Genomic DNA, 20,797 nt, shown 5'->3' on the forward strand with positions numbered 1-20,797 from the left:
TTTTAAATATAATTAGGTATGTACCACGTTCGTGGACAAATGTGTACATGATGATATGACGAAAATTTCAAGCCGTGGTCAAAGTCTCGCTACAAATGCTTTGAAGCGTTTAATGGACCAATTAGAAGAAAGAATTTACAAATGACCAATTAAAAATGCTTCAAAGCGTTTGTAGCATCGCATTGACCATACTCTTAGTTATTCACAATGATTATTGAGTGTCCTACTAAGTGGATTTTGGTCTTTGTATGAATATATGTTTTTAATAAATATGAGCCCAAAATGTAAATTTAAAAAAAAAGTCAAACAATAAAAACGCAGTCAAGATTTAACAGTCAAATGAAATAAAAAGAAGCAATAGTGCGATATGTGTCAAGAGACGTTGTAATATAAAATGACTGTGAGAAATGAAATAATTTCAATATGGAATTTTATAAATAAATAAGACATTAGAGATTGATAAAAACGGTTTGTATCGCTCATTTTTTCAAAAAATTAAAATGTAAATTTTTTAATTTTTTTTAATGTGGCCCAATTTTGGAAAAATCTGAAAAAAAATATTTTGTACGAAGTTGAATAAAGGTGCAATTTTTTTTTAAGTGATACATCAATGTAATCAGAATGAAAACAATGTTCAAAAATTATTTTCATTTTTGTAGAATCGAAATTCGCACTAAAAAAGAATAAAAAAAGTGTCCTCATTAATATCTAGATGAAATTAATTTTTTAGAATTTTATTTAAATTTTTACTAATTGTTAGCTAAAATCGAAAAATTATAAAAAAATCATTTTTTCGCTCTAACTTTTAATCACATCTCCATATAGAAGATTTTACATATTAGGTGTAGTAAAAAGAAATCCATTATTTTTACTACACCTAATATATATAAAATTTGATATGTAAGTGTCTTTTTATATAAGTTACCTTAGAAAAGAAGGTCAATTCAAAAAGCCGTGGCGGCATTTTTACCATACTTATTTCGATAGGCGCTGTCAATCGTTTTATATTTTTTAAATATATTTATAGCTTCTACATAAAACTTCTATGTTATATAATATACATATATATAATATATATATATATATATATATATATATATATATATATATGTATATATGAATATATTTGTTATTCGTACACAGTACACAATGTGTGTGTGAGTGTGAGTGTGAGTGTGTGAGTGTGAGTGTGTGTGAGAGCGAGAGCGAGAGCGAGAGCGAGAGCGAGAGCGAGAGCGTGAGCGTGTGCGTGTGCATGCGTGCGTGCGTGCGTGCGTGCGTGCGTGCGTGCGTGCGTGCGTGCGTGCGTGCGTGCGTGCGTGCGTGCGTGCGTGCGTGCGTGCGTGCGTGCGTGCGTGCGTGCGTGCGTGCGTGCGTGCGTGCGTGCGTGCGTGCGTGCGTGCGTGCGTGCGTGCGTGCGTGCGTGCGTGTGTGTGTGTGTGTGTGTGTGTGATTAAAATATTGGGCAATTTATATAATAAAGAAAACTTAAAAATAAAATATTGAAACAACGTACCAAATGTATGGGAATCATTTTTATCATGCGTCAATACAATATCTAATGTCTGGGGACGAATCGGTTTTTCGAATTCTTGATCATTTCCTCTTGTATGAGAATCATTGTTTTTAGATACAGATTCCATCTTGGATATGTTCTCATTATCATGTACACTGGTCTCATATACCACAAAAACATCTTTATTATTCTCAGTAATATCTTGACAGTATACTTTTTTTTCACAATCTTTGTTTTCTGATAAATTTAATAAAGTATCACTGTTGCAATCTTGTGATAGAATGTCTCTATTAGAATCTTGTAATTTCTGTACCATATTATTACTACACAAATGTTCTCCAATATTTTCAAATTTCGATGAAATTTTCTCTTGAACAGCGATACATGTTTGTAAGGTTTTCTCTTGTATTTCTACACCTTGACCAATTATTTCAGTTACATGGTTATCTTTTGTTGTTTTGCCTAGCTCATTACTTTTTGTGTATTTTAGTTGATTACTTTTTAAATCGAATTTTACTGTATTATTACATTTTACATCTACTATATTTTCATGACATATATCCGTGTTATAATCAATTACAGGAAATTTTTTCGTCTTCTGAAATTCCTCTTGTGATATTTTTGGAAGCTCGCCTATCATAATTTTCTCAAATATCGGCGCTTCATTAACATCTTCGTCATCTCGTTGACAATGATTGGCATTCTTTTCTCTATCTCTTCTCAATTCATATGATTGTAACAACCAGGTATTATCCGAAAGTGATATATTATCCGTTTTAGATCTTTCTTCTTTCTCTAACTCTAATAAATACTGATTTAATTCTTCTTCGGAAAAGTCGTCGCTGGTATCAATTGTACGTATACGTACATTGGAAAAAATGTCACTTTTAATTGTTTCTATATTATTATTTTGATTTTCGTTACTTGTTATATTTTTATCCAACTTTTTAGTTTCTACTATGCTTTCTTTATTTTCAACAAATGTGTATTTGTCGATGAAATTTCGCCTATTCAAGTCTAACTGCTTTTGTTTGCTAATATATCTGTCAGAATTTTCTTCAAATGTATCATTAGCTATGATCTTTTTATCTACATCACCTTTGTTACTAGACAATTCCATATCTATTACATCATTATGATTCGAGATGGCCGTGTTTGGTGTAGAAATTATAGAATTATTTTCTTCAGACTGTACCGAAATAGGATGATGAAACATAATATTTTGCATTGTATTATCCTGTTTGTTATTAATTTCAACTTTGACGAACTTATTTAATTCCATCGGTAAAATATTTTTATGGTCCAAAATATTTTCGTCAATTACATTAATTATCTCTTTTTCCATTGAAATTGAAGAAAGTTCATTAATGATCACATCTCTGTTTGATTTAAAATCTTTCTTCACTGCGTCATCTATGGATCTTTCAAATAAATCGTCTTTATCTAATATAGGTTCAACATAATTTAAACTTCCAGTAGGAGCATTAATATATTCGTTCAAACTATTAAACACATTGCTGATACTAGGCTTGAAATTCGGTTGATTTAATTTTTTGTCATATCTATCATCATCTTTCGAATCACTACTTGCATTCTGTTGTTCCTGCGTCAAGTTTTGTGATATATTATTATCTATCGTTGAAGACACTTCATCAAAATCAGTATAAGTATGAACACATGATTTCTGCCCAAACGTGATATCATTGATACGATCATGTGTATAGAAATTATTTACGGATTCTCTATTCTCCGACATAAACACTATCTCCTTTTCAGTTAATGAATATTTGGAGTCAATGTCTATTGGTTGAGTATCTCTATAGTTTTCAACAGACGGTACTACATCGATTGTTATGCCTTTCTCAGGATTAAAGTTACATATTTTGGGAACCAGAGATTCATTATGCTTCTCCGCAGCTGAAGCTTTAATAGAAGTTGCGACTGACGCTATTTGCTCTGCGCAATCTGAAAAAATAATCTAATGTAAAATTTTATATTAACTAAAATTTTTATTTAAAATAATTTATCTACAATATACACTACACGCAACAATTAGGGGATTACTTTAAAACCTGCAAATTTTCTCAATCTTTAAGATGCTATATTTCAACTTCCAGAGATCGCAAGACAATTTTTCTGGATATTTTAAAAACAAAAATCTCGATTTTAAAACAGTTAAAATGAATTTATAAATTTATTAGTAGCTCGCAAATTACAAACATAAAATACAAGGAGCATTCAGCTACGAGCAGGATGTTTTTTGCAAATGTATATTAAAAATTCTTACGTTAAAGATATAAATTCATAGACAAGTTCGGCCTATATCAGGCCATCCTCAGTATACAATATAAATAATATATAAATAGTTCGCCATCATAATAGAAGCAAAAATTTTTCAACAATATACACAAGTATAGATTGTAATTGAACTAAATTTTATTATTAATTTATTATTCTTCTTTTAATTTTACTAAGAATCATAGATCTTTTATATATTTCAACTCTTTTAATCTTATAAATGCGAAGTATTTATATATTATTTATATTGTGGTGTACTGAGGATGATATAGGTCGAAATGTCTACGAATTTGTATCTTTAACGTAAGAAAATTAAAATGACATTTTTTGCTCCATTGAACGATTTTTTTTTCGCGATAATCAGAAACGGGTCATGTTAAAATTCTAAAAATTTCATCCCTTTCCCGCTTTTCACGGACAAAACAAAGAAGAAAAAATTTCATTATATAAGTGAGAGATCTTACGTCCCTACTATAATTGGCCAATTATGTTACTGCTTATGTTTTAATACTTAAATTTTTTGTGCCATAGTCCGTAAGGGCTAAGGCTACCGCAGACAAGATTTTGTAATGGTAAGCGTAAGGCGTAAACTTAAGCCGATGAGCCAATCAGGATATTGCTTTAGATCTACATAATCTGATAGAAATAGAAGTAGCAGTAAACCTATCTACAAGGCTGCAACGATGTATATCGTTACCAGCATGTAACTCGCGGGTGACAGCCATTCCACTGAAGGCTCACGGATTTTACACTTTATCGAGTGGCACCGATCAGTATCATTCCCGTTCGTATTACCGGTCGGCGAAAATTGCCGAGTAAGACCGGAACAATACGAACAACAATCCGTATATAAACTCGCAAATTGTTGCTCGCATTTGCGATTCTTCTCCGCTCTTAACGAATACCACTATCACCGATTCCTAGCAACCGTATCCATCGCAAGACAAAGTAGTGAAGAGTACTCCATTACTAGGGCTCTCGGTCGATTTTCTTGCATTCATCCGCACCGACGGGGTAATTTCAGGACAGAGGAAACTCTCTTGCTGAACGTACTCAGCCGCCGACCAGCTGCAGCTCTCGCGCCGTTGCACCGACGGGATTCTCTCCGGGGGCCAGAGCGTACTCTGCCCCGCTGAGAACTTTCTCGGCCAACTACGACTGTTTCGGACCGCACCGGACATAGCAAGGGGATCGAGCGTGCTCAGTCGCCGTTGAGTTTTTCTTGGCCATCTGGTACAAGCATCTTCGTCGCATCCACGGTGATCGACAATAGGAGTGGAGCTTTCTCCGCTTCCGCCGAGAGCTCTCGATCGTCGATTACCAACACATCTAACTTCACGCTTTTATACCCGCACATCAAGATCCGCCGGAATACCGCGCCGCGCCCGCGTTCGGGATTCGCGCCTAGCGTGTACCCGCGTTCGCATCAACCAATCAGCGGCGCACTATCGCGCATAGCTGATTGCCGAATATACGTGCCGCATACCAGCACAGACCGCGCCGCGTCAGAAAAAGCTGTCTGTGGCATCCTGCGTACGAGACCGCGTTCGCCGAAACAAATATATACACTCGCACACACACATACTCACATACACACCGCGTCAAGTATTGTACACCCGACACCGTTACACATAGTATATATACATATTCAGCGTTTCTAATAAAAGCATTCTTCACATCAGAATCGTATTATATCGATCGACCTGCATCTCTCCTTTTCGTGCGAACCTTTTTAGCATTCCGGCCCATTACCTACCGAATCCGACGAGCTAATCCGCGTCAAAATTAGGTTGTTTCAAGACAAATTTCAACCGACGGAATTTTGCAGTTTTTTACGGAATTTTGTCTGCGATAGCCCTAAGGCCATGACATATAGAAAAACTAAAACGTAAGACTTAAGCAGTAAGCAAATTGACTAAGGGCTGTAACAGTAAATTTCTGTAACAGTAATCTTAAGACGTGAACTTAAGCTGATGAGCCAATCAGGATACTATTTTAGATCTACGTACTCTAACGAAATAGAAATAGCAGTAAACTTATCCAGAAAGCGAGTTTCAACCGGTTGAAATTCACCTTATTGCGAGGTTATAAATAAGTTTACTGTTATTTCCATTTAGATTACGTAATCTAAAGCAATATCCTGATTAGTTCATCGGCTTAGTTTACACCTTACGCATACTGTTACGGAATTTTGTGTGCGGCAACCCTAATCACAATCAAGACTGTAAGACCATACATAAGCAGTAACGAATCGAATATGTTGATTTCCTTACTGCTTAAGTCTTACGTCTTAAGTTTTTGTATATGCCAAGGCCTTTAAAGTAAAAAAAATTTAGAACTCTGAGTCTCCGCTTTCGGAAACTTCAGAGTTCTAAGAAACCGATTCTGTAACTCTTAGTGTTGCCGCACACAAAATTCCGCAACAGGGACCATAAGACATGAACTTAAGCCAATCAGGATATTGCTTTAGGTTTATGTAATCTAACGGAAATGAAAATAACAATAAACTTATTCATAACCTCACAATAAGGTGAATTTCAACCGGTTGAAACTTGCCTTATGGATAAGTTTACTGCTATTTCTGTTTCCGTTAGAGTACGTAGATCTAAAGCAATATCCTGATTAGTTCATCGGTTTAAGTTCGTCTTAAGGTTACTGTTACAGAAATTTTGTCTGCAGCAGTCCTTAACAGTTGTTGATGTTGCGGATATTATGTAGAGTAAAAAAGCTGCATAGTGACATCAACGACTGTCGTTAAGAGTTATAGAATCGCCCCTAAAACTCTTCAGTTATCGATTTCAGCGCACAGGTTTTTAAGAATAATCGTTAGAATTTTTTGAGGCTACTAGAACTCGTGTCAGAATTTGTAAAAAAAAACGTTTTCGAAAAAATTTTTTTAAAATTCGATATTTTCTTGAATTCTGGTAATCACCCCCCCCCTCCCCGCCCTCCAAAGAATTCTAACGATTATCCTAAATAAATCGAAACACTAAAATAAAAGATAAAGAAGTTATTATAATCCTTCAAAGATTCGGAATTGTGAAGTTGGTCCCCGATACTTCAAGTATTTTCATCGCTTTAATCAATGGAATCCTTTCTAAAACTATATAGATAAAGAACTCTAGAATTCTTCAGGAAGCAACCAGAACGCTGCTTTTTTTTTCAAATTTTGAAAAAGTGACTTTACATATTGATTCCCTTACTACTTAAATCTTATGTCTTAAGTTTTTCTATGTACCAAGGTATTTATTGTAAAAAGCCAATAATACTAAAATTAGCCTGGTACGACTACAGGTATACAGGGTGTCCCATTTTAATTGCCCACCCCAAATATTTCGAAAACTACACATCCTAGAAAAAGTTTTAGACAAAAGTTGTAGGGTTTCGAGGGGGGCATCCAACAGTGACCTTGACCATGATCATTATTATGGCCGTCAAGGTCATTTCAAGGTCAAGTCAAAATTTTCAAATGGAACGCCCCTTTTTTCACACCGCAATTGGAAAGAGGAAGAAATTTTACGTCCGAATATGACCTTGACCTCAATGTCAAGATCATGTCAAGATGAAATCCAAACATCTTGAAAACTATGTGCTCTTGCAAAAATGTTCGACACCAAAGTTGTGAGGTTCGGCGGGGGTTACTTAATGACCATGATCATGACCTTCAAGGTCATTTCAAGGAATTAGAAAGAGGAAGAAATTTTACGGGTCTGAATTTTGTGTGATCATAAAAGCAAACTCCCAATGAAGAAAACTAATTATAAAGGATCATTTTATGAAAATTAACCCTTACTCCGTAACCCTTTGTTTCGGCACCTTAAATCTGTAAACCATGGTCTTTTAGATCCTGCCGCAAGTGCAAGAACAAGTGATTTTTCCATAGGTTTTTCCACTTTTTTCAAATAAAAAATGTATAAAAAAATTATTTTTCCCGAAATATTTAATTGGGATTTGTAGTTGAGGGTTTTAAGAAGCTCCATGAATTTCTGCAGATTTTTCAAAGCATTTTTACCGTTTAAAAAAGGCACAGGATCTAAAAGACCATGGTTTAGATTTAAGGTGCCGAAACAAAGGGTTACAGAGTAAGGGTTAATTTTCATAAAATGGTCCTTTATAACTAGTTTATAACTTTTCTTCATTGGGAGTTTGCTTTAAGATCACACAAAATTCAGACCCGTAAAATTTCTTCCTCTTTCTAATTCCTTGAAATGACCTTGAAGGTCACGATCATGGTCATTAAGTAACCCCCGCCGAACCTCACAACTTTGGTGTCGAACATTTTTGCAAGAGCACATAGTTTTCAAGATGTTTGGATTTCATCTTGACATGATCTTGACATTGAGGTCACGGTGAAGGTCATATTCGGACGTAAAATTTCTTCCTCTTTCCAATTGCGGTGTGAAAAAAGGGGCGTTCCATTTGAAAATTTTGACTTGACCTTGAAATGACCTTGACGGCCATGGTAATGGTCATAGTCAAGGTCACTGTTGGATGCCCCCCTCGAAACCCTACAACTTTTGTCTAAAACTTTTTCTTCTAGGATGTGTAGTTTTCGAAATATTTGGGGTGGGCAATTAAAATGGGACACCCTGTATATTGGGTCATCTAAAAAGTATCCGCGGTTTTTTGTCACTAGATGTGTGTTGATGATCATATATCTAGTGACAAAGTACCGCTTTTTAGATGACCCAATACTATGCTTGACCATATATGTTTGCAAATAAAAAATTCTGCTTCACTTTGTGTACATATACTAAACTTTATTCGCGTTTGTGTATTGTATATATGTTATTTGTTTTATTTCACACATTCTTAGATTTATACATACTTTTTAATATATTATAACGTTTCCATTGAGAAAACTCATCAACAGCCGAGTGCTGATACAGCACCAGCGCCATGCTATTAGGTGTTGGAATTAATTCGTAGCGTTTTACAAGTGATGGGAAGTACTTTCATTAATGTATTTTTTAATGCTCATGTGAAATAAATAACATTCTTTCATTAAAAAACGCTACGAATTAATTCCAACACCTAATAGATTTCAATGAAATCTGCACTAGTGCAGTAATATTGCAGGTTTAATGTTCAATAGAACATATCATTGAATTACTTGTTTTATAATAATATTCTAATTTATTTATTTCTTACAAAAAACTTTTTTATTAATTTTTCTTGAATTTCAAAACTTTTAAACTCTAAATATTTATGTTATTGCATAGATATTACTACACATACTGAAATTAAAAACAATAGTTGTTATGAAATTAATTAGATTAATATATGTAATATTATACTTTAATGTGAGCACTTTTTTGTTATCCAACCAGAAATGATCACGACTAAAGCTATCTTCGTCTTTAGGGCAGAAGACGAAGATAGCCTTCGCTGGTATAAAGTGCGCGGTTGCTTCTGATTGCATAACGAAAAAACGCCCCAGATCAAAACATAAACACAACTTCTTTAAAGACGATGAAGAAAAAATTGAATTCGGTGTAAATTTTTTGCATCAATTGTCAGTGAAACATTAAGGAGATTCGCCTATTACTTTGGAATCAAAAATACGACTGAAATAAATTGTCATTACAGCGATTCTGTATCATATGCAATATCAGTGTAATGAATTGTGGATACTATTTATGTGCTATATTCTTAATAAATTATTAGTATAGAATATTAACAAATATGTATGAAATTGTCAACGACTCGGGAGATCGAGTGTATATTTGGCAACTGCGTTGTACTTCGCGATGTGACGGGCAATGACCAGTTATGGTGAATGATAAGGAAGAAATTCAGAATCGGTATAAAAGTCGATTTTATATTATCTTCATATCTGTTTCTTTACGCCGAGATGGATTCTAAGTTATGTGAAGAGCTTCGTATCAGCTGTGCACTACAGCGTTGCCAAATCTGTTATAATATTACTAAAGGCGCGCTTTCATGCAACGTTAAAACGCTAGCTACTAGTAAGGCACTCTAATCAAAGAAGTATATATAGAGTAGGCAAGGCATAGGGGCCCCTGTAAGTGGAAATGTTAGATAATAAAAAAGGAAAGAATATAAGATAGCTATCTTTATCTTTGTCTAGTGTTGCGCCGCGCATGAAACTTTCAAAGCTGAGTGGGACGGCATCGATATATTGCTCTCCTGAAATCTCTCCACCTAACAGTGAAAATCAATAGCGCTTGCGCGATTAAACAAGGATGTTGATCTCGTTTTTTGTTTCTTTCTATTTGCTCATGCATTCTTAACTGGCTCCCTTATTCTATATATCCTCTTTGACTATAATATGAGTATTCGCATCCGCCATTTTTAATTCTTTTCTCACTTTCTTGCTCCTTTCCTCGGTCTCTTGTTCTCTCTCCACTCCGCCGCTAAACTAAGAAGATTGAAGAGAGAAAGTTGAAGAGAGAACAAAGTGGGGAAAGGACTAAAAATGGCGGATGCGAATACCTATATTATATATATAGCCATGCAGCTACCTCCACTTTGTGGTACGTTTCCCCTCTAAAGAAATCGTCGATAAAACGTCAACTGTTAAATTCTGCTACTTTTTCATGGAGCAACAAATCGCTAATCGCTGGATTTATAATCATTAATATAAAATCTTTTTTTTATACATTTAATTCCTGTTTGAAACTGACAATTAAAAATGCGTTTCAAAGTGCGATTAAACAGTTTAAATAGTATTTTGTCAGCAACATTGCGAAATAGATTACTATCGATACTTTTGGTAATAGCTAAAAAGGTTAGAAAATAACAAATACTGTGCAAAAATTGCAAAAAAATAAGAAAAGAAAATGTTCACTGCCATTGCCGAAATTCATTTTTCGAAAACAATTCTATGGACAAAACACATCTGCTAATTATTTTCCGCTGTAATTAGGCCTCTACGAACTTCAAGCGGTAAAACGATGGTTTATAGGGGATCATGCAGAGCTGCGTTCAGATTCCCCATCCGGGTGCACCCAACATCCAGAAAGCATTTAGATTCCTTTCGAGTGCTTTTATTGGTTGCTTACCTAGATAATAAAACATTCTTTGGTACAAGAAAAAAAATAGGTGCTTAGCACAAGTTTCTCTTCAATTGTCATCATGTTGCTGTCACCACGGCAATAATATTATAATAATTTCGTTTAGATCAACCTACAGGCATTATGCGGACAACGGTTGTTTGCGCAACGAGCAGAAATGTTGTAACAAATTTATTCCCATAAATTTGCTACAATCTGTTGGAAATCGTTTTTGTAAAATATTTAGTCCACATTTTTGACAATTGAATGGAAATGGAGTGTCGTCGAACAGTATGCGGTACTGCCACCAGAGGGACACATTTGGAGTTAAATTTCTTGATTTTAAAAAACAACATAGAATAGAATAAAAGATGCAGCATTAGAAGATTTGTTAGCTGTGTTCTAATAAAATAATTTTTTGAAGCTCCAAGAGCTCTAAGATGAAAGGTATAATACTTTTTTTGAAATGTTTACTGAATAAATGAAATTTCCTAATATTTTAATATGTATTTTGTTCTGCATTGTAATTTTATTCATATATAGTAACTTACACCTGTCAAGCAAATGAGTAAAATATTTAAAATCAACTCACTAGACTAAGTCACTTTAAGATATCTTTCAAAGTTCTTATGAAATATCTTAAAGATGTTTTTTAAAGAACTCTTAAAGATATCTTAAAGTTTTCTTTTAAGTCGCGATTTTAAACAAGAAAATATTGTTAGAGGTTAATCCTTTTTACTACAACAGTTTCTTTTATACTGTCAAATTATTGTCAAATTACTAACAAATTTGTTTCATGTAGAATTAGTTTCCATCATGTTGCCGTGCAATTGTCCTAATCTATAAAACTTATAAAAAAGAAGAAGGAAATTGGTTGTGCATAATCGTTTATAATATATATTGCCACTAATATCATAAGCAAAATCGGAAGCCGCTTTCCTCAAAAAAGGCAAACTCAGGCGACGCAATTTGTATCAAATTTATAGCAACATGTGGGAAACTTGCTATCTGGTTAGGTGAAACGTTCAGATTTCTACTCTGCTCACCCGAGAGAATGGAAAAATCACCCAGCTCCTTAAACCGGATAGAACAAGTGGTAATGACGTATTAAAAACTTCCTATGCGATTCCGGCATTTGACGTGCATCTACACAAAACTTTAAATTTCAGGTTATGTCTGCTATAAACAGTATAACTCAAAAGAAGCCAAGTATTTAATCCTTTACTAAGTTATACAGATCGAGACTTAAGATATTAATAAGATTGATTACCTTATATCTTTTATCTCATTACTATATACAAGTATATTATATATATATTACTACATTTTATTTATATATACATATATATATATATAATTATATAATATATAATTTATATTATATCTGAAATACACTATTTGTTGTAATTGATGCCTGTAGAATACTCTCTTATCTTAGGATTCAGATTCCCAAATCACTCCAGTCACTTTTCGCTAGGCCGCTCCGCCCACTCACCCAGTTATCCAGGGCTCATCCGATGAGGAATCTGAACACAGCTCAGAGTGGGGAGAGCCGCTAGGGTTTTGACACTACGTGAAATTGCACCTTAATATGATCCATAAGATAAAGGTAATTTTAAATGAGTTTTTACAAGAACGAAGGACTCTTAATTTAAAAAATAATATCGAGAATATACAGGGCACATAAAGAGTCAAATATAACGAAATATTTTAAAACAAAACGAATATATATAATACATATAATATTATATATATATATATATATATTAGGTGTTGGAATTAATTCGTAGCGTTTTACAAGAGATGGGAAGTACTTTCATTAATGTATTTTTTAATGCTCATGTGAAATAAATAACATTCTTTCATTAAAAAACGCTACAAATTAATTCCAACACCTAATATTATATATTATATATATAATACATATATATAATATATATACATATATATATAATTTTTAATCAATTACAGAGTATTATATTATACAATATATACTTTTCATTTGAGTTTTTGTTTTAAAATATTTCGTTATATTTAACTCTTATGTGCTCTGTATACTCTCGATATGGTAACTTTAACACACGCGCGCACACGTGCACTTTGTCACAATAAAGTTTTAAATTCATACGATAAAGTTCGATTTTTCTTTTTTGTACACAATTATTGATATTTCATCTGTCAAATACTAGTTTTTCAAAGTCCTAAGTTGACTGAGTTTAAATCAGTATCAATTAAATCTCATATTAAATCAATGATTATCTACTTCGGAACGACCGCTTCTCATAAGATATGCTTAAAATGGTCAACTTCAGTATAATATTACAAGAAAACTATACGATCAATATTGCTCAAATTGTGGGATTATTTGTGTACAATATTCATCTATATATTTATCTATATCATATAAAAAAATTAAGACTAAGTTGATTTCCGATTAATAGATGAACCTCCTTAAACACTGAAAAATTGAAAATACATGAACTGATTTTTAACAATGGAACAATACAATTGCATTCGAGTGTTGCACTATCCAATAAAAAAAACAAGAAAGTATGATATACATATACATATATTTCTAGAATATAACTTCTAGAATATATTAGGTGTTGGAATTAATTCGTAGCGTTTTACAAGTGATGGGAAGTACTTTCATTAATGTATTTTTTAATGCTCATGTGAAATAAATAACATTCTTTCATTAAAAACGCTACGAATTAATTCCAACACCTAATATAATAGGTATAGTATAAAGTAGATGTATTAAACGTATATTTTTTATGTATAATATAATTCCCGTTTCGATGACCATCTCATATACGTTTTCATATACCAATTTTTATTCTTGAACGTATACGAATTCAGATATAAGAAACGAATAAATTATGTTTTACGCCGTATAAAATATCTACTAATAAAGCAATAATTTATTCGGTTTTTAAATCCGAACTTAGCTCGTGTTATGCAGCCGTATAAAATACATAATGTTGAATCAATTGTTTATTCATTTCTTGAATCCAAATTTTAAAAAATGAGAAATATATTTTTAATAAATATATGGCACTGCATAAATATATTGCACTTCCAAATCTGAACATTATGTTTAAAATTTACAATAGTAAATCGAAAGTCGAAAAATTTGTACAATCTGCAATAACTTATCATCCTAATAAGAGCAGGATCGTAGTAGGATTGTACATGCTTATTAAGGGGATCTTAAAATGATGAACGAAATCTAAATTCCGACGAAATCATCAGAGGTCACTGTTTTAATGCATATCGACACATCTTTATATACTATCAATCTCATATCAACTATGATACACGCAGTCGCACGTTCGTGTCAATTTTCATATAATAAATTTGTCGCGATAAAGTATCTAAATCTAATTCCAACTTTGTTCATACGAACTACGTGTCTGAATCATAATTTTATAAGTACAAATTGCAAAGCTTTTATATCAAGCAAATGTTACGATATTGACAGCTCTAACGCCATATTGGACTAAAAAATGATAAAAATCTTGATTTAAATAATTTTTTTCATTTTCGACATAAACTCCACTTCACAGATACGTATTAATGCGTATGCTTTAATCTCGGAAAAAATTTTCAAATTTATAAACGAGAAAAAAAGTAATCGTTATACAAAAATTATTGCGTTTAGTTAGTTAATACAGACGACTTTAGGATCCCCTTAAACGTAAATATAAAACTAGTATAGGTATATGGCATATATATAAGCTAAACTGTTCTTATATACGATAATGTAATATACGTATATAATAATTGTTTTTACTACATGTGAGCAGAATAGTTGGAAAATAACACGTTACTTATAACGTGTTACTTTTTTGATTACTTTTTTCTGTTTTTAACAATAACGATAACGTCGTTATATTTTTGCTATAACAATAACGATTCAGTTACTACTTATAATTACTTCTTTTATCATTACTTTAATTTTTATTGGATTGATCGGATTAGATCATATCTATAGACAATATTACTGGCATTAAAAGATGTTTCGCTTTTGTGTACCTAGAAGTGTACTTCTAGTTATCCAAGTTATGTTGTCATTATAATAAATGAGCGGAATACTTAAAATTTTTGTTAATGCTTGTGTCCCGTGTGGGGTTGCTGGTCCCCCATGGGCGTCTCCTCAGGTGGCGGATAGGAGAATGTTCGTCGGTTCGCCGAAGAGTACTAGGGAAATTAAATGGGGGAGGGATCAAAAACCGGCAATAAAACAATGGAAAAAATGTTTACGGAAGTTAATACCCCAGGTGGTATATCAGGCATTGACCTGGATAATACATCCTCTAAGGAGGCAGGCCCCAAGGATTCTGAGAGGAGGTGCAACCATTATTATCAAAAGAAGATGAAAGTGAAAATAAAAGAGAAAATGAAATTGGAAAAGAGGCTTTTGGAAGAAGCTCATTGACAAGATCTCCTCAGGCAGAATTTAAAACTGTTGTATCCAGCATAGGAATTGAGTCTCACATCTTATCAGCTAGACTTAGATTATTCTCATTTAGATCACTATTACTTCTTATAAAAACAACAACTTGTCAAATGCATCAAGGTTTACCAACGAGAAAATGAAATCAAATCTACTGGAGATAACGGAAATGTTATGTGGAAAAAAACATGATAAAAAGAGATCACGTAACAGCCCAGATATGTCGTCGAAAATGTTCAAACAAGCAAATAATAGTTATTGGTTAAGTGCTCCAGTTTCAATTCCTAATAGATTCTCTGCTCTTGACAATTCAAAACTGACGGAAGAAGAAAATACCCTAATAGATTCTCTGCTCTTGACAATTCAAAACCGACGGAAGAAGAAAATACAAACAATACAACTATTGCTAAAAATAGAAATATTAAGCCACCGCCAATATTGATAGCATTACTAACTACCATTAAAAACTCTTCTCAATGAAATTGTTAAAAATGAATATGAGATTAAAATATTAAGGACAAAAGAAGTCAAAATTCATCCAAAAACAACTGAGGCCTATACATTGATTATTAAGAAACTTCATAAAAAAAGAACGGAATTTCATACATACAAACTAAAACAAGAAAGAAGTTTCCGTATTGTGCTAAAAAATATCCATCCTTTCACAGACCCAGAAGAAATTAAATTAGCAATCGAAATCATTGGACATGAGGTAACCAATGTCTGGAACATAAACGATAGAATAATAAAAAAAAAAACCTTTATCTATGTATTTTATCGATCTTAAACCAAATCAGGAAAATAAAAATATCTATAATGTAAAATATCTCCTGAATTGTCGTATAACTTTCAAAGCGCCGAGACCTAAAAGACAGATTCCTCAATGCGCAAATTGTCAAAGATACGGGCACACAAAAGGTTTTTGTTATCGAAGATCTAGATATGTTAAGTGTGCTGGAGATCGTACTACAATAAACTGCCCAAGGGAAGGCCGTTTAGAGCACGTGTGTCCTATGTAATGGAAACCACCCGGCTAATTATAAGAGCTGTGCTATCTATAAGGAGTTACAAAAAAATAAGTTTCCATCTCCTAGACCTAGGAAATTCCCATCTACTCAAAACATATCCCAACTGGCATCTTATGCTAATATAACAAAAAACTTCAATTCTAATAATTCTCATTTTAATCTTACTTTTAATCCTAATAATAATTCTAACAAATCTCTCATCTAGAAAGGGGAAATAACCTTATACACCTCAATGATATAAAGGGTGTTAAGAACTTATTCCAATTTATGATAAATCAAATGATAGCTATCACCAACATGATAGCGGATCTCGTGTTTAAAATCAAAATTTAGTAATATTAAGCTTGTCCTCTGGAATGCCAATGGGCGGTTACACCATATTGAGAAATTAAAGATCCTAGCCTAATCCGGCGTACACACGGACGCACGAGTGCGCTACTTTCTTGCAAACGCTTGCGAGACGCGAACTGCGAATATCGCGACACAGCCCTCACGAGGGTTGGCGCGATAACGCGGACCCGTACGCAAGAAAAACTCGGCCATATAAGGCCCGCGGAATCAAGGAGTGACACTGCATGACTCATGGTGCATCTGAGAGGATATCTACGTGAGCTGTAATCACGTCAAAAGCTCCGGCAGCTGACCAGGCCAGCCAAGGTGCCCACCAGCAAAGCGAGCAGAGAAGCACCCACCGGAAGGGAGCAGCAGCAACAGTCCAGCAGCCTCGGCGACTCCAAGGATAACAGCAGCAGAGGAGGCGCCGCAGGGATCAACAGCGGGGAGCCGCCAAGGTCAACGCCACCCAGCTCGACCGGCGACCACCAGCGCAAACGGCCACCGCGGGACCACGCCTACTAGCACCAGGGACGTGGACACTCCATCCGCTGGACATTTCGCCGAGACACCTGCTGCGGACACGCCCTCTGGGACATCAGCGTGTGGGATAGCCGACGACAGCGAAAGGCCTCATTAACGCTGATAGATAGCGCTAAAGATGTCGCCGCTGCCGCCAACGCCGCCTACAGCCTGCCGACAACGTCGCAGAAGGCGATAGCTGAGACGCAAACCTGCGAGGCGGACTGGAGGATACCGCCGCTGATAGATCCATGGAAGCAATCTTCGCACACGCCATCAGGAACACCGTTGGCGCTGCGAAAACGCATTCCCCTCATCCGGTCCTTGGTGAAACGACAATCAGATAGTACCTCCGCTGAAGTGGATGGTAACTGGGCTCGATTTGATATTGAAAAGGTTGTCACCTTTGTTAATTATCTTCAAAATGCTTTTACACCTCACTCTTATATGGGAACTCTAAAACACGAGAAAAGGACACTATAAACGCTCCTTATTCTGAAAATGAACAATTTGATAAAATTAATAAAACGGAAGTCTTGAGTATAGTTAAAAATTAAAAAACAAGAAAACTCTTGGTTATAACCTTATAACTGACTAGATTCTGAAAAAATTTCCTGATAAAGGAATTGTATATTTTACACAACTTTTTAATGCCATGTTGAGACTAAACTTTATTCTTCACAATGGAAAACTGCTTTAATCAAAATGATTCCTAAACCTAGTAAAAATCTTGATGACTCTAAGTCTTATAGACCTATTAGCCTGTTACCAATTACGGCCAAAGTCTTTGAATCATTACTTATGTCCAGAATAATACCTATCAAATGAGAAGCAAGTGATCATCAATTTGGTTTCTGATTTAAGCATGGAACTATAGACCAAGTGGACACAGACTGTATAATAAAATACATCAATCATTTAAAAATAAGTTTGTTCTGCAGCCTTCTTGGACATTTCTCAGGCTTTTGATAAAGTCTGACACGAGGAACTATTATATAAAGTTAAAATGAACCTTCCATCTTGCTTCTTTAACATCTTAAAATCTCCGTGTCTAGATCCATTCTTGGAATGCCAACATTTTGTAAGCCTGGCAGTCACTTCATCAAGGCGAGGAGCAGCCTGATACTGAGCTGTTCCTCCAGGCCCTTCCTTTTTATATTACGCTGTTTGTTGGAGTAGGGGTAAATGGGAAAAGGGAGGTGGGGTGAGAGAAGAAGTGGAATTTGGTCTTCAATAATACAAAAAATTACATAAAAACGGACACGATAAAAAAGATATAACCAAGATAATCAATAAACATACAATCAACGATCTCTAACACACAATCAGATGATAGAATCCTATCTATTCTTCCATATATCAAAGGAACAACAGATCGGATTGGCAGGATATTAAACAAACATAATATCCCAACTATCTTCAAACCACCCAAAAAGATAGGACAAATCTTAAGAAATTCTAAAGACTCAGCTCCGCAGGAGTATACAAAATACCTTGTTCCTGCAGACAAGTATACATTGGAGAAACTGGGGAAATAGTCAACCTACGGATAAAAGAACACCAACGTGATGTCAGGCTAAAACACGCCACGCAGTTGGCATTATCAGAACACAACATCGAAACAGGACATCAAATATTGTTTGACAAAGCGACCACGATAACCAACGTTACATCATACTTTCCAAGAAAGTATAAAGAAGCTATAGAGATACAAAAACACCCTAATAATCTAAATAGAGATAATGGAACTACAACATAAATAAAATATGGAAAACGATTTTCCCGATTATTGAAAAGCAACCAAATTCCATCACCTCTTCTCCCACCCCACCCCCCTCTTCCCACCTACCCCCACTCCAACAAGCAGCGTAATATAAAAAGAAAGGCCCGGAGGAACAGTTCAGTATCAAACTGCTCCTCGCCCTGATGAAGTGGACTGCAAGGCTCACGAAACATTGGCATTCCAAGAATGGATCTAGACATGGAGAAAACCCGCGAAACACACAACAGTTATATAGAAAGCATCCATGGAAGTCTCAAGAATATTATCTTAAAATCTTATCTTGAAGACCGACATTTCCAATCACAGAGAAGCTTCAACTGGAATCTATCCGATATGTGCGGGAGTGCTCCAAGGTAGCGTCCTGAAACCTCTCTTATCTATTGTATACCTATGACCTACCTACTGATCAGGCTGTCATTACTGGAACTTTTGCTAATGATACAGCAGTTTTAGCATCACATTCAGACTCCAAAATGGTCTCTATAGATATTGCAAAATAGTTTTTAAAAAGTAATCTCATGGATGACTGAAGAATTAAAGCTAATAAAGTCAAATCTACATGTCATCTTTTCAACAAGATACGAAACTTATCCACTCATCAAACTAAATAACAAAATGCCTCAATCAGACCATGTTAGATATCTTGATTTATACTCGGACAGACGATTGGGCTAGAAGAAACATATTTTTACTAAAAAAAAGCAACTCGATATCAAACTGCAAAAAAATGTATTGGATGTTAAACTACAACTCTAAGTTAAGTCTTGATTATAAGCTTTTGCTGTATAAAGCTATCCTAAAACCTATCTGAACATGCGGTATATAGCTTTGGGATCAACTTCTAATATCCAAATCATACAGAGATTTCAATCAAAAATACTATTACGTATTATAACTGATGTCCCATAAGTCATCTCCAACGAAACAATATAGGATTTAAATATACTCTTCGTTAAAGAAGAAAAATATCCTTAAATATATTAAAGCTTAAAGAAATAAGTTGAGTAATCATCCTAATGTATGGATAAATCGTCTTATGGCTAAAGGACATCCAAACCGAAGACTCAAAAGAAAAATCTCTAATGACTTTATAACTCATAACTAATACTATTGAATAATAATTTGTTGGAAGTATGTCATTGGATGCATTTTACTCAGATTTTATATAACTGTTTAACGTATTTGTTCCGGAATCATCGTTATTTCAAAAATGTCTTTTTGGGGATGGTATATAAACAGCTCAGAGACACTGAGCCGTCCCCATTTAATCACGTCTGCGGCGTGACATTTCGTTCAAAACATGAGTATATTTCGCTCATGTTCCATCTACGTCAGATGGCACGCAACCATCCTTGCGCGGCATTCGAAAAGTTGACTATCGCGCATACGTTCTGCGTGCGAAAATTCAGTTCGCTTCCCGATCTCGATCAATACGGATCATTGAGTGAGATTCGTGCTTAACGAATCTTATCCTAAATATTGAGTGCGAACTACACCAAAGTGTTATCGCATATCAACACTGTATTTTGTCACGTAATGTTACTGATATATGCGTAGTGCGAGAGCATTCAGTGTGCAAGAATTACCTGAGTTTCCGGCGAGATTTGCCGGTCTCGTTGCTGCTACGTATTCTTTAATGGCTGCGAGAAATTATTCAACGTCGTACCAAGTTACCTATGCACGCATCTAACCGAATGCATCAATTATTGATTATGAGTACCGTCTATCGCTCGCTTCGAACAAATCTTAATTCGACTCAACAATAAAGTTTAAATTATTACAACAAAGAGAGTTGTCATTATTACACCCCGCCTTGGCGAGCTTCCATACAACGTGATACCA

At 34.5% G+C, this 20,797-nt stretch overlaps 1 protein-coding gene and 1 long non-coding RNA gene across 10 annotated transcripts in view; one reads left to right on the forward strand and one right to left on the reverse strand.

Annotated features, from left to right (window-relative positions):
* Nucleotides 1-20,797, reverse strand: part of Sara (Smad anchor for receptor activation) — a 188,361-nt gene that overhangs the window by 164,716 nt on the left and 2,848 nt on the right. For 8 of the 9 annotated variants that reach the window (XR_015545342.1, XM_087406959.1, XM_087406965.1 and 5 more), the window contains one exon: nucleotides 1,517-3,481. Coding sequence is in view for 8 of the 9 variants with exons in the window: in XM_087406959.1 (XP_087263085.1) it covers nucleotides 1,517-3,481 (1,965 nt within the window). In the remaining variant the exon portion in view is untranslated. Of the gene's footprint in view, nucleotides 1-1,516; nucleotides 3,482-20,541; nucleotides 20,667-20,797 lie in introns of those variants that run through there. The other variant, XM_087406963.1, reaches the window with a different exon arrangement.
* LOC147909443 (uncharacterized) lies at nucleotides 12,814-13,661 on the forward strand. Its single transcript, XR_015545444.1, has 2 exons — nucleotides 12,814-13,433; nucleotides 13,570-13,661. It is a non-coding gene; the product is annotated as an uncharacterized LOC147909443 (long non-coding RNA).

The sequence above is a fragment of the Acromyrmex echinatior genome, chromosome 6 (genome assembly GCF_024713525.1).
Source record: "Acromyrmex echinatior isolate Ae372 chromosome 6, ASM2471352v2, whole genome shotgun sequence".
Lineage (NCBI taxonomy): Eukaryota > Metazoa > Arthropoda > Insecta > Hymenoptera > Formicidae > Acromyrmex > Acromyrmex echinatior.